This window comes from Atheta coriaria, unplaced genomic scaffold (assembly GCF_025399875.1).
Source record: "Atheta coriaria isolate IRGN ID8LTWV9N9 unplaced genomic scaffold, Caltech_Dcor_3.1 hic_scaffold_1_pilon, whole genome shotgun sequence".
In the NCBI taxonomy this organism is placed as follows: domain Eukaryota; kingdom Metazoa; phylum Arthropoda; class Insecta; order Coleoptera; family Staphylinidae; genus Dalotia; species Dalotia coriaria.
In genome coordinates, this window is record NW_027045443.1 from 5,533,451 (window position 1) to 5,547,336 (window position 13,886).

The window sequence follows — 13,886 nt, forward strand, 5'->3', positions numbered from 1 at the left end:
CAACTGGCAATTGAACAAAATGTAATTTAAAACCTTGCTTATTAGATTATTATAAATATTACATTTATTTGTTATTGGTAAAGACAATAAATATAAAACTAATGCTTCCAGTTAATCATAAATACCAAGAGCCTACTGATTCTCACACGTAATTCGATTCAATATTGCTGTGTATATGATTGCCTATATGTGATAAATAATTGTGGTTATCTTCATCGTGTTGCGCTGCGTTTGCTGCACTGAAAAACACAAATAATTACGACGGGCGCAATTGCGACGCAAAAATGCGGAGAAAATGCGCGTGAACGCGGAGGGACTATGTGAAATATGTGGTACGCTGCCCTAGTGCGATTCATACGCCGTAGAATAGTCTTAGGCATTATCTTCACAGTCTCCTTGCTCTACTGCATCTTCAGTTTTGTGGGAAAAGTGAGTATCCCTAGTAATACAACTCCACACTCATTGCAATTTGTATCTACTTGTTTGTATCATTAACTGACACACGTATTGTTTGTTCAGGGTGCGTTTCTTGATACGGATGACTCGATTCCTGTGAGGAGATCTCAGCCCTTTGTGTGGCGAACACTGCAACAGCACAATGCAAGTGACATTGATTTGCTATGCAGGAACTCAGTGCAGGGCAAGGTGCTAATTGTTGATGATAGAGGTAATGTTGAATCAACTGATTTCCATGGGTCATTAAGTGCTGTTGTTGTTTTCATAGGATATGTATGTCCAAGGCATGACATCCTCCCAAATGGTTGCTGCAATGATGACCTGTCCACATCAGTGCAGTATTCTTGTGAAACCTGCAAGAATAACAACTGCTGTGCAATTTATGAGTATTGCATTTCATGCTGTTTACATCCCAACAAGGTATTTTCTTTTTTCTGATGCTTTTTTAAAGTCATGCATGATATTTAATACATTTTAATGCAAATGGGTTTGGTTTTTATTTAGTTGATTATTAAGAAAGTCATGAATGCAGTTTTCTCTTCTATATTATTTGATTTGTAAATCTAGTGCAATTGATATATGCAAACATTAAGAATTAGGTTGGCTTTAGCCAGAATTAAACTTTTCCCATGTGATATTTTCATGAGCAGTTTCCACACTGTTTGAATAAGTTTTTTACATGATTAGTTCAATTTTTTTTATCATTTACATTGGTTATGTAACCAATGAGTTTCAAGATATCAATCGAATCGATTTAGTGGTTTTCACCAAAATATTTCCACATAAAGCTAAGTTGTTACGAAACATTATTATTCGTTCTCGTCTTCTTATGTGTCACGTAGAAAAACATGCTGGAAAACGTGCTCGGCAAGGCGACGGAGCAAAACAACGTGCTGTTTGCGTCCGTAACTGACCACTTCGAGCTGTGCTTGGCGAAGTGCAGGACGAACTCGCAGAGCGTGCAGCACGAGAACTCCTACAAAGACCCGAAGGCGAAACACTGCTACGGTGAGACAGCCCCAGGCGTCACGCAGGACACCAACGAAGTATAGTCGAGACTCGAGACCAAAGTTAGTCAATAAACTCGCGATAGAAGGTTCATACCTAACTTCCACACTATTTTTCAAACTTCATTGCATCGCAATTATCAATTACCGTACAGAATGCAGAAATCGATAAACAAACATTACGCGCACGTGACTAGAAATAAGCTAAAAATACATCGAGCTTCGTTCAACTTGTTCAGATTGTTTCGGTGCCGATAGATAAAGTTTCGCTTGCATACGATATTTTTGCCTACGCGCTTGGGAATCCTTATCATCGCCTCTGATATGGTGAGCATTTCATAAGCACCACACAGCGAACCTTGACTGAAAAATAATTTTAACTGGTATTATTTACGAGATATATTTTATTGCACCATGCGATTTTACAATTCGCTCTATTTATATATGGGATGCAGACTCGGATGAATCGTGCAATCATTGATTTTCATTGCCTTTGAATGTTCTAAGTGTTTTTGAAGTAAACTACGATCATGCGGATGGTTGGTTTCTAGCTACTTCTAGAGGAATATTATGTATACATTTGTATCAGTATAGTGAATTCTATGATTTATTTCATTTGTTTGGCATGTATTCATTAATATATGAAGTTTTAAAAATTGATATCTGTACTAACTTCAATGAAGTGTAAAAACTTTGTGATTTCTAAGTTGATTAAGAATCAATAATAAAATTATGATGCGTAAGAAATGCGTTAGTGTTTAGATGGTTTCGTGAGTATTCTTAATTTTTTTGTGATTTAGTGAGGTAAATTATTTCATGGAATTGTAACTAATGTTATAAATGCGAATTTGAATTTGTTAGTTTGCTACTCCCAAAAGCAAAAAACCTTGAAACAATTTTAAGATGAAGAGAACAGCATTTAAAATAAAATTCAAAATTTGTTAATTACTGCCAATGAGTATAACTGCCTAGAGACGTACAGAGCTACACATTCTTTACAAGTAGAGTAGTTAAAAATATGACATACAAGTACATATCAAAAGATGTGCAGATTGTAGTTGTATTGGAAGTCAAAATCGCGCAGAATCCTTTCGAAAAGTTCTGAAATAAAAAGCAACTTTAGTCTGCCGAACAATTACATTGATTGCAATTGTTCTATAATATTTAAAGACAGATCGCATTATAATGAGATTAAATATGAATTAAAAATCAAAAACAGAATTTTAACATCTTTGTTGAAAAAAAAAAAGGTTCCACGAACTTAACTTATTCACGAAATTCGTAAAACATAGTATAATACAAACAGAATTATTTCGTTTTAAAAGAATAATATTTTTATTAAATATTATAATTTACAAGTGCACATCATAGTGATTTGATTTATAGATAGACCCTCATTGAGTGGTAACAAATAAAAATAATACGTGTGTTAAAACATTCAAGAAATTAGTGAAGATTATTTTCAAATGGAGCCGTATTTCGCAGCTAACGTATCTGCAAAGTCGTCCATGCGCTGGACCAAATCAAAAACATCGGTATCTGAAGATTCTGATCCATCCACATCAGAATCTTCAGATCCAGATTCTAGAGATTCTGATTCATCTACATCCGAATCTTCAGATCCTGATTCTAGAGATTCTGATTCATCTACATCCGAATCTTCAGATTCAGATTCAGTTTCCTCATCAGAGGTTTCAATGCTTGGTGATGCCACTGAATTTGAATTAACGAGGGCCGACGCAGTGGAATTGTTATATTCTGAACCACTGAAATGTGCTTTCATGACATGTTCTTTCATATTGAATTTGACATCATGCCTCTCTAATTGAAACAAAAAAATTAAAAACAAATTAATGAAATGCATGCTTCCTAATTATCTCATCCACATCAGAATTCAAGTTTTGACCATATCTTTACTCTATTACCTGAAGAACTGGCCATGTCTTTGCCTGCCCTATCATCATCAAATGCAAAAGCTGATGATTTTTCCTTGTAAGACTTGTTCTTTCCTCTGGAACTTTTCAGTTGTTCTTTTATAGCCATCAAATCTTCGTGCTTCAAAAGCACTCTGACATTCATCTTGATTTTCTCATCAAGGTTCTCTGATTGAAAAAAAAATCAAAGTATGAAATGTATGCTTAATGATCATCGCATCTACATCAGAACTACAGAAGGTGATATAGAAGAAGGCAATTTTTTTTTTCAAAATACGAATACTTTTGCTCACCTATCTTATCTGCGTATTTTTTTATATCGTTGGCCAAATCTCCTCCTGCACTATTAGAACCACGTGCATTCTTGCCCGATGTTAGTGTTTTCCATCCACCACCTTTTGCGCACCTTTCGTGCCTCTGGGAACGCATTTTAAGGTAAGAACGACCCGCTGCTTGCATTTTTTGGTAATTACTTTGATTGAATCACAAAGGAAAAGCAATTTGATATGATTGAGTGCAAGGTAAGCAGAAATGCACGCGGGAATGCTCGCCAATCTTAAGTTTCGGGCTTTTTATATAGAGGCGCCCTGCATCCGATTGCAGGAAATAAGTCTTGATCGCGTTTGAAAACTTCCAACTCAAATACAAGCAGCGGTTGATTGATGATTGAATTCTTATTACACAATACAAAAGTTATAGTATAAAATAATTTAAAAGTAATTGAATTAATTATTATTATGTAATTCTGTGGTAAATGAAAGATTTATAAGATTTTGTTTTCCCAAAGTTGAATGGCAGTGGCAGGAAGAGGCGTAGGACAGAAAAGTCGTGGTGGGCTTTGCAGATTCGTGCGAATGCAATTCGACATAAACGAAAGAGAATTGATTGGAGGGAGGGATTGGAAGTTCATTCTGGAACAATTCAATTCAATAAAACAAGTAAAAAATAAAACAATTGTTTTTCAATCAACAAAACAATTCAACCAAACTCTTTCATACAGGAAATGTATACGTATGTACCTGTTCTCTTGTGTTACTTTTCAGGGACCAGGTGCTGAAGACATATTATTCGTTTTTCTTAATATTTAATTATTTTTTTAATGATATTCAAGGGACTATTACAATACTTTTTGTAAGCTTTTGTAAGTCCTTAGCGGCGCGGTTTTACTCACTGCGACATTTCAAATGTGTAATAATTGAGTTATTAACGTTGCGCCAAACTTGTTTAACTTAATAAATAAAATAGAAGTTTCTCAACACGTGTAAAATGAAAACATTACAATAATAATGACTGTAAACATGAGAGCCAAACTTGTTATCAAGCGCGGTCGTGTACCCAAACTCTAATCAATTTCAAATAATGATTTATTCGCAAATCTATAAATAACGCTATTCTAAATTAGAGATTCTAAGGAAAACAGTCCTGTTATGAAAGTTGCAGTTAGATTTAAATCTTTTTAAAATGCATTCAAATTGCAAGTTTAGAATACTAACAACAATTAAAAATAAGAGCTTGATTTTTTATGCGGTGCTAATAATATTAATTCAGGCTGTTTTTTTTTTAATTATTGCGACTATCTTGTAAATGTTTGCAATTAAAAAAAATTGCACTACTTAAAAAGTATGTTGTTTTTTGTTTAAACGCAAAAAATTGAGTAATTATGAAATATATTTAGAACACTGATACAAAAGTATTCAGGGCATATTTTAATATTACAGCTATAAGTTAAATTTAGATACGCTATAAATTAAAGTTAGTATAGCCTAGTAGTGCTTAATTGCTTCAAAACGCCGATTTTAGCTGAAAAATCGATATTTTGCTTGAAAACGCGAAATTCAAATGAATTAATTTTATATTTGGTGCTTAACAAGTTGCATATCACGCGCGTAAACATTCCGATGTATTTCGGCGTTTTAGGACTTGTCACTTGGGTCATATGTACCAGTCCTACCAGTCATAATCATACGGTACTTGTTGGACACTTGATAGGACTGATAGAATTTTTGTCAACGTCATTCTGCGCGGATCGTTTTCTATTTTTCGTCTTGTTTATCACCCGTCGTGTTTACGTCCCCTTGGCGAGCGTGCGAGCAAGCGCAATGGTGCGCGCCGTCCAGACAGAGAGGTCCGCGCAGGAAACTTGGACTTTGTAACTTTTATTTAGAGTTCAACGCGAGCGCTTGGCGTGCGGGGTTTAAAGTACACGCGAACACCTTCGGAGCGGCTAATAGTCGGCGATTCATTGAGTAGTTAGTTGATCACATCCGAGGGAGAACCATCACACATCGCATCATGATCAACACAGGGTAAGCCTCAACTTTATTAGTTTTGCAATCATATCTAGGTTAACTATTTAGCGTACTAAATGGTACGCGTAGTTAATAAAAAAACGCTTCGCTGCCACGTTCGATGGCTTGCTGCGGTGTGATACAACATACAATTATTCTTAAAATCAAGTGTGCATCGTGCACTCGATATTTTTATATGCCGGTGAACTACTTGTTCGATTCAACGTAATGCGCTTGTTTTTTTTTTTTTTCTATTTTACTGTTTTGAACTCGTTACTTTTAGCAGTGTTTATATTTTGTGTGATAAACGACGGTAATTATCTAATGAAGTATTTTGCTTATTATTAATATGCTTGGTTGATAGTATTGGCATTTGAACCAGACAGAACTTTCTCTAACTTTGTTTTGTTTTAAATATTTACGTACTATTTATGTAATTCTATTCCGAAAGTGCAAATATTGCTTCTATAAAACATGGTGTTTTGGTTCTGTCTGGTTCAAGTAGTAGTAATACGTCGGTGTCGTGTTTTGAATCATTTTGCTTGATTTTTTGCTAGGCTCAGTGTTGCACCGTGTTGATAACGACATTTTTTAGGAAGTTGGCCGGGCGGACGATCTTCGTGACTGGTGCGAGCCGCGGCATCGGTAAGGCGATTGCCTTGAAGGCGGCTAAAGATGGTGCCAATGTTGTCATTGCCGCCAAGACGGCAACAGCTCATCCGAAACTTCCAGGCACCATTTATACCGCTGCTGAAGAAAGTATGTGTTTTTTGTTGTCATACACTTAATGAAATAATTTAAAACTTACTGATTTGTGTTTACAGTTGAAAAGGCAGGCGGCAAGTGTCTGCCATGCGTGGTGGATGTGCGCGATGAGGTGCAGGTTCGCGGCGCTGTTGAAGAAGCGGTGAAGAAGTTCGGAGGCATTGATATTCTCGTCAATAACGCATCTGCCATTTCTCTGACTCCTACCGACCAGACGGACATGAAGCGCTACGACTTAATGCATCAGATTAATACACGAGGTACATTCCTAGCGTAAGTACTTTCCAAACGTGTTCATACTTTTATTATAAAGTTTTACCTTTGATTACAGAACAAAGGAATGTTTGCCGTACCTGAAAAAGAGTAACCACGCTCATGTGCTCAACATCTCACCCCCACTGAACATGGAAACGAAATGGTTCAGCAATCACGTGGCGTACACAATGGCAAAGTATGGCATGTCGCTGTGTGTGCTTGGACATCACGAGGAGTTCCGCCCATTGAAGATCGCCGTAAACGCGCTATGGCCGCGCACGGCTATCAAAACAGCCGCGATGGAGATGCTTTCCGGTGGCGGCACACACAGTGCTTACCGCAATCCGGATATCATGGCGGATGCTGCCTATGCCGTTCTCTCGCAGGACCCTGCCAAGTGCACCGGTAACTTCTTTATTGATGAGCGTGTGCTCTTCGAGGCCGGCGTCAAGAACTTCGACGCTTACGCATGTGACCCAAACAACAAGGACAATCTCATGTTGGATTTCTTCCTCAATGAGGACCAAGCAAAGCCGTGCGTCGGAACGGGCTCTGGTGAGACCGGTATGGAACAGGGACTCGCACAGGGACCTTTCGGTAAAAAGAAAGAAGCGCCTTCCGGGCCAGTCGAGAACGTTGAGGGTATCTTCCGTGTGATTGAGGCTAGTCTGAGCGAGGATCTTGTTTCGAGTACCAAGGCAGTATTTGCCTTCAACGTCACCGGCAAAGAAGAAGGCAAATGGTTCGTGGACCTGAAGAATGGATCAGGCCAGTGCGGCAAGGGTGAACCACCCACAGCCGCTGATGCTACACTCACAATGGACGGAAAGAATTTCTTTGCTATGTTCACCGGGAAGACGAAGCCTGCAACTGCTTACATGCTGGGAAAACTGAAGATCTCCGGCAATCTGCAAAAGGCGATGAAGTTGGAGAAGTTGATGGGCAAGCTGAAGGCCAAGATGTAATCACAATCAAGTGCACTTAACGGGGACACTTTTTAAAATGCAATTCTTTTATATACGGGCATTCATGCCACCTATTTCTACTGATTTATATTGTTAAATTTTAAATAATTTGTAAGCTAAAGTATAAAAAATGTTTTCACATTTAATTCCAGCTGGTTTTATTGACTTCCTCACCTCGAATTCTTCTTTATTGCTTATTAACAAAATCATTTATACAATTCACATTCCAGAAAGTTGAGTGGTCTGACAATATTCATCACCGGAGGTTCTCGCGGTATTGGCAAAGCCATCGCGTTGAAGGCAGCTAGAGATGGAGCCAACATTGTGATTGCGGCCAAGACAGCTGAACCACATCCAAAACTCGAAGGCACTATTTACACAGCAGCTGCCGAAAGTAAACCTCATCTTCATAATATTAATATTTGATGTATTTTGATTTTTTCTGTGTCATTTGTTTTACAGTTGAAGCAGCGGGCGGTAAATGCCTACCTTGCATCGTTGACGTCCGCAACGAGGAACAGGTACGAGCAGCCGTTCAGAAAGCCGTTGAAACATTTGGTGGAATAGACATTCTAATCAATAATGCATCAGCTATTTCGCTAAGCGCCACAGAGGAGACTTCCATGAAGAAGTACGACCTAATGCACAGCGTCAATGTCAGAGGCACATTTTTGGTGTAAGTACTCACCATTAATTGTATTATCATAGTTCATGGTAGTTGTGGTTATTAGAACAAAAGAATGTCTGCCACATCTGAAGAAATCAAAACGCGCACACGTCCTTATGCTCTCACCGCCTTTGAATATGTCTGCACATTGGTTTAAGCCTTTTGTGGCATACACCATCTCGAAGTATGGGATGTCCATGTGCGTGCTTGGAATGGCCGAGGAGTTCAAAGAATTCGGCATTGCTGTCAACGCGCTATGGCCACGCACAAGTAAATAATTTTAATTTAAACTTCAATATTCTTCATACTTTATTTCCTCTTCTTCGCTGGGCTGTGTAGTTATCCATACAGCAGCATCCGATATGCTTACTGGTGGTGAAGGCGCAAAACATTCGCGCAAACCGGAGATAATGGCGGACGCGGCATACATTGTTCTGTCTCAAGATCCCACATCATGCACGGGGAACTTCTTTATTGACCAGGAACTTCTCATGCAGTACGGCATCCGGGAATTCGACGATTATGCGTGCGATGAAGACACCAAGGACGACCTACACATTGATGTTTTCGTTGATGTTGATGATAATCCGACCATGGTGCTTTCCAAACTGTAAATATGTAACTACAATCCGCCGGTAAGGGAAATGTCATGACTGCATATATCAATAATGGTGTTGGTGATTTTATACGTACTATCATTTAATCAAATAAATGGTTTGACCATTAACTACCTTTTTTTCCTATGAAATGTGAGCACTAATTGCGGGCCATTTGGTCAATACATAATAATGTTCCGTTTAATGTTGGTTTTTTCTTCTCCAAAAACCAAATGTCAGTTTTTAATAATGTATCATCGACGTGATTGGCATCACGTGTTTATTTATTTACAGTTCAAATGTACATTCGATTCATTCGACGCGTGGCTAACATATCACTCCTTACAAATTCGCACAGTTGCTTATCGAATGATTTGAATATTTGTAACTTGAGGCGTCGATTGTGATTTGAAACATGCGTTCGAAATTTGTAAACTACATTGATATAAAAGCGCCGCTCACCTGTATGCTCTTGGTATTGGGAGTGTACCCGAATGTCTCCAGTAAAAGCCTCCTTGTGCGACAAACGTTCACCTCCTACAGACTCTTCATAGCTGCACTACTTGTGACCTTCGCCTTGTTGGTCGCAAATTCAGATCTGCTGAAAGTCAATTTCCCGTAATAAACATTTTTTTTTTCAATAAGTTCGCCTGATTTAACAAGTGAAGTTTTTAGACAAAACGCACTCACGCGCTCAGGGTTCTGGATACAATACTGCAGCAGACTTATACTGGCCGCGTACATTCTTGTTTTGCTTGTGCGAAAAAGGGAACTCATCGCTGAAGTACACGACGAGTTGGCCAACATTCAGAAAAACTGGCCTCCTAGGATCCATCCGGGTCATACAATCTTGGCGAAACTTGTTCTGGCTGCATCGTTGTTTGTGGCTTTACTAACAACACCAATTATGATTGTATTGGACGCCTACAGTGACCCCAAGAACAATATATGCGTACTCTGGTGTGCTCACCTGCCGGGGTTGATTATCCACTGCTATGTCACATACATGAGCTTCATGAAATTCCAGGGCGCACAGTTATTCGACGACCTCAATCATTATTTCAATCTCATCCGTGAGCGATTGGCGATCAAGATGCAGCAGTCGGTCAATGAGAGTTGGAATCACCGGCAAGATTGCATTTGTGAGCTGCACAAGATGTTCAAGATGCACTTTCGGCTTACGAAAGTGATCAAAAAGTTGCACTCCATCTACAGTAATGAGTATCTGCTCCTAGTGAATCTTACCATGCACGGTATTATCTTGTTGACTTACATAATCATCTTGGATTTGTTGAGATTTCGTGGACAGCTGGGCCTTTACCCCAGAGAGCATTATTTTACAGAGTACTGGATTCTTGTTGAAATACTAGGTAATAGTTTTAATGATATACACTTTACGTGTCGATTCCTATTGGCAAGTTGTAGATATTGGATTTATAATTATCTCAGCACATGAATTAAATGTGAACGGAGGTCGGGAATGTCCCTTGATGCATTTCATTACAAAGATTTACAAAAACGTCGATGATTGTGTAGGTTTCATGGTGAGAGTGTACTATGATTATACTATTTGGTCTGTTTATGTTTAGATTTCGTTATATTCTTTTCAATTGTTGGTCTCGAAGGTGTCCACGAGTGCTGCGGGAATTTTAAATATTGAATACTCGACATTATTTCTGGTAACACGGCACAATTGCATGATGAACAAATGTTATAATGGCGATGGTTTGTTTTAGATATTGGGTACAGCGTTAAAATATGTGTTTATTATTTTGCAATTTGACGCTAGCACCAATGGACGAAAATGCATGTAATTTAATTTCATGAATGCCTTGTTTTCACTCAAATTCATATCATACTGTTAATATATATGTATTTCCATGTAATGCAATATATATTTCTATACTATTTGAAATTTAAAGCAGCCTCGGGTGCATTCTAATGCCTTTCAATTCAACTAATGGTCTAGATTCTAAACTTGAAGAGTTTTCTTTGGCGACGCAAGATATTAACCATTTGATCCTAATTAAGTTGGGGTCTAATGTATGTGCGCACGCCATTGGATTGCAAGCATAATTCGTCTTGAAATTGACTCCGCTGATGTTCAGAACAATTCTACAACTCCTTGGTTGAACATTGTTTAGACGTAATGAGTACATATAGATAAGGGCAGTTTTTATTAGAAACGAATATACCTATGCAATCCAACGAATAAAACTTGCAAACAAGGCATATTGTCTATGTAAATCTAAATACTGCGAAAACGTGTATTTATTTCTAAATATAATTGCCGCCTTTATCGTAACAAGAAACGTAACATAACAGATAACATAAAAGATAGAGAAACGATCCGCTTCTAGTGTTTGAAACATTTAAATTTCAAATTGTTTGTATAACCCAACTTAATTTCTTGCTAGTCAGCACTCGACAAGTACCGCGCATGATTCGATGCAATCAGTGTGTGCGAGTGTCGAACGACGCCTGATCATCCGAAAGAAACAAACAATTCTTCAAATTTCCTCGCTTACATTGTGGTGTCCGATGTGCTACCTATAAAACCCTGCGAAGTTGCAGCCAATCGTATTCGAATCACATGCGAGTTCAGCCGCACCGCACCGCACCTCCAAGACCGGAGCCAGCTGAATTCGTTCAATCACGTTCGCGTCGCCCCGCACGATCGCTCGCAAAGTGCTCCCACGCCAACAACGACACTTCAGTTCTCAGCCACATCTAATCAGCACTAATGTTCACCAAGAAGGCCAGGTGCTCGTCTGGCCCGCAGCGACCTGCCGCGCCGAGCAGGTTATCACGCTGATTTCCGTGCGTTTCGTTTCTGTTTCCAGATTGGGAGGCTTCCGCATACCTTCTGCACAACGCGACATGGACGTGCCGATCACCTCCGACATCGTGCTGCTCAGCGGTAATTCGCACCCGGAGCTGGCGGACCTCATCGGCAACCGACTGGGCGTCAAGTCGGGCGGCTGTGCTGTCTACCACAAGACCAACAGGGAGACTATGGTGGAGATTGGGGATTCAGTCAGAGGCAAGGATATTTACATCATTCAAACTGGCACCAAGTATGAAACAAAGTGTTTTTTCCAACAATATGTGCATTATTTTATGCCAATGTTTCCAGGGACTGCAATAATAACATTATGGAACTACTGATTATGGCCTATGCATGCAAGACTTCCTCAGCCAAGTCTATTGTTGCAGTTATTCCTTATCTTCCATACAGCAAACAATGTAAGATGCGTAAACGTGGCTGCATTGTCTCCAAGCTTCTCGCGAAGATGATGTGCAATTCAGGCTTGACACACATTATCACCATGGATCTGCATCAGAAGGAAATTCAAGGCTTCTTTGAGTGTCCCGTGGACAATCTGCGAGCCAGCCCGTTCCTGTTACAGTACATTCAGGAGTGTGTAAGTCCGCCAAAGAGATATTGCATATCGCACGCGAATTCGACACGCGCTTCTAATTATAGATTCCGGATTATCGCAATTCAATAATTGTGGCACGCAACCCCGGCTCGGCGAACAAGGCCACCTCATACGCGGAGCGTCTTCGTCTCGGCATTGCCGTGATTCACGGCGAACAAAAGGGAGCGGAATCAGATGAGGTGGATGGGCGTTATTCGCCGCCAACGCTTCCGCGCTCACGTACGATGGACGCTGGCGTCGGCGTACCTGCGCATCCCGCCAAGGAGAAGCCTCCAATCAATGTTGTAGGTGATGTCGGTGGACGCATCGCTATCATGGTGGACGACCTAATCGATGATGTACAGTCTTTTGTGGCGGCGGCAGAGGTGCTCAAGGAGCGGGGCGCATACAAGATTTACGTACTCGCCACACACGGACTCTTATCATCGGACGCGCCGCGTTTGATTGAAGACTCGCCAATTGATGAGGTGAGTCATATTTATCTAGTGTCATATTCTGCCTTCTCTTTGCGCAGCGCTATAAATTGTCTTAATTGGTATGTACGCTGTAAATTAATATTCCATATACACAATTACATAGTACCTAGTCTCCGCTCCCAAGTTGTTCCAAGTTCTGTCGTCGTTCTGTTTTTTTTTTGTACGAAATTCCGAGATGTGTGTGTGTGTGTGTGTATGTTATGAGAGTTGACGTGGTGGTTACAGGTGGTTGTGACAAACACGATTCCGCACGAGCTCCAGAAGATGCAATGTCACAAAATAAAAACAGTGGACATCTCGATTCTGCTCTCGGAGGCAATCCGCCGTATCCACAACAAGGAATCAATGTCCTACCTCTTCAAGAACGTCACGCTAGAGGACTAGCTTGCCGCGGCAGCTCTCTTTATCGCGTTGTATCATTCAAGTCCTTACTTTCAACGTTCAAAGAGCTATTTTTTCCAAAATTTGTTACATATAAATAAGAGTAAGCATATTTTAAGCTAGGGCTAAGAGCGCGACTGGGGAACGGTGACAGTATCATGCATTCAGTATTTCGTTAACTCCTTTAGAAATGACAGTATACATTTTATTTCCATGCATAACGTTTTAGTATTCTGAGAGGTTTATATATACGATGCGTACACATTTCCATTGTGTCGTGAATTGTGTATTCTTGAACACCACGGTTGATAGTTAACTCTTCTGTTTCGTGCAGCGATGCATCTGATTGATTCTCGTATCTACTTTATGATTACATACATTAGCGAATATAAACATGTTAAGATTAGTTAAATTTTAAAAAGTTTATGAGTCTCTAGTTTGAAATGAAGGAAATGTTTAATTGTAAGTTACTGTACAACAAACAATAAAATGGAGTAGATGAATTTTATATTTTTTAGGACTACCTTTAATTCACCAATCCTTGGAAGAACACAATTTGTTTTGCTGTTAGGATATTTTGATTTTATGATTACAAATAATACAAATTAAAGGAATTAGAAGTATGTGTACAAAAGGAGCACCAAAACTTAATT

The 13,886-nt window shown here is 39.3% G+C and overlaps 6 protein-coding genes and 1 long non-coding RNA gene across 9 annotated transcripts; 5 read left to right on the forward strand and 2 right to left on the reverse strand.

Moving 5' to 3' along the window:
* Window positions 1-195: 195 nt before the first annotated feature.
* LOC135793665 (SREBP regulating gene protein) lies at window positions 196-2,210 on the forward strand. Its single transcript, XM_065304740.1, has 4 exons — window positions 196-429; window positions 520-667; window positions 725-876; window positions 1,299-2,210. The coding sequence occupies exons 1-4, from the start codon at window positions 328-330 to the stop codon at window positions 1,506-1,508; spliced, it is 612 nt and encodes a 203-aa protein (XP_065160812.1). The 5' UTR covers window positions 196-327; the 3' UTR covers window positions 1,509-2,210.
* Window positions 2,211-2,828: 618 nt separating this feature from the next.
* Window positions 2,829-3,941, reverse strand: LOC135793576 (uncharacterized). The gene is made up of 3 exons (XM_065304622.1): window positions 3,691-3,941; window positions 3,389-3,565; window positions 2,829-3,284 (listed from the first exon to the last, which is right to left on the reverse strand). The coding sequence occupies exons 1-3, from the start codon at window positions 3,854-3,856 to the stop codon at window positions 2,926-2,928; spliced, it is 702 nt and encodes a 233-aa protein (XP_065160694.1). The 5' UTR covers window positions 3,857-3,941; the 3' UTR covers window positions 2,829-2,925.
* A 1,621-nt stretch (window positions 3,942-5,562) lies between these two features.
* On the forward strand, window positions 5,563-7,816 carry Hsdl2 (Hydroxysteroid dehydrogenase like 2). Its single transcript, XM_065299496.1, has 4 exons — window positions 5,563-5,703; window positions 6,281-6,444; window positions 6,510-6,723; window positions 6,782-7,816. Exons 1-4 carry the CDS (start codon window positions 5,690-5,692, stop codon window positions 7,668-7,670), a joined length of 1,281 nt encoding a protein of 426 aa, XP_065155568.1. The 5' UTR covers window positions 5,563-5,689; the 3' UTR covers window positions 7,671-7,816.
* LOC135789839 (hydroxysteroid dehydrogenase-like protein 2) lies at window positions 5,569-9,064 on the forward strand. Its single transcript, XM_065299928.1, has 5 exons — window positions 5,569-5,703; window positions 7,901-8,064; window positions 8,133-8,346; window positions 8,402-8,607; window positions 8,677-9,064. The coding sequence occupies exons 1-5, from the start codon at window positions 5,690-5,692 to the stop codon at window positions 8,949-8,951; spliced, it is 873 nt and encodes a 290-aa protein (XP_065156000.1). The 5' UTR covers window positions 5,569-5,689; the 3' UTR covers window positions 8,952-9,064.
* LOC135789930 (uncharacterized) lies at window positions 8,981-10,346 on the reverse strand. Of its 2 annotated transcripts, XR_010547691.1 has the most exons (4): window positions 10,207-10,346; window positions 9,904-10,142; window positions 9,624-9,825; window positions 8,981-9,531 (listed from the first exon to the last, which is right to left on the reverse strand). It is a non-coding gene; the product is annotated as an uncharacterized lncRNA (long non-coding RNA). The 2 variants fall into 2 exon arrangements; XR_010547686.1 differs by having other exon boundaries at window positions 8,981-9,825.
* LOC135789643 (uncharacterized) lies at window positions 9,349-10,854 on the forward strand. Its single transcript, XM_065299608.1, has 5 exons — window positions 9,349-9,551; window positions 9,609-10,303; window positions 10,359-10,465; window positions 10,523-10,612; window positions 10,670-10,854. Exons 1-5 carry the CDS (start codon window positions 9,349-9,351, stop codon window positions 10,745-10,747), a joined length of 1,173 nt encoding a protein of 390 aa, XP_065155680.1. The 3' UTR covers window positions 10,748-10,854.
* Window positions 10,855-11,357: 503 nt separating this feature from the next.
* LOC135789717 (phosphoribosyl pyrophosphate synthase-associated protein 2) lies at window positions 11,358-13,736 on the forward strand. Of its 2 annotated transcripts, XM_065299728.1 has the most exons (6): window positions 11,358-11,500; window positions 11,534-11,696; window positions 11,777-12,010; window positions 12,070-12,358; window positions 12,421-12,843; window positions 13,078-13,736. In XM_065299728.1, exons 2-6 carry the CDS (start codon window positions 11,677-11,679, stop codon window positions 13,234-13,236), a joined length of 1,125 nt encoding a protein of 374 aa, XP_065155800.1. In that variant the 5' UTR covers window positions 11,358-11,500; window positions 11,534-11,676; the 3' UTR covers window positions 13,237-13,736. The 2 variants fall into 2 exon arrangements, with proteins under 2 accessions (XP_065155800.1, XP_065155883.1); XM_065299811.1 differs by having other exon boundaries at window positions 11,402-11,696.
* Window positions 13,737-13,886: the final 150 nt, after the last annotated feature.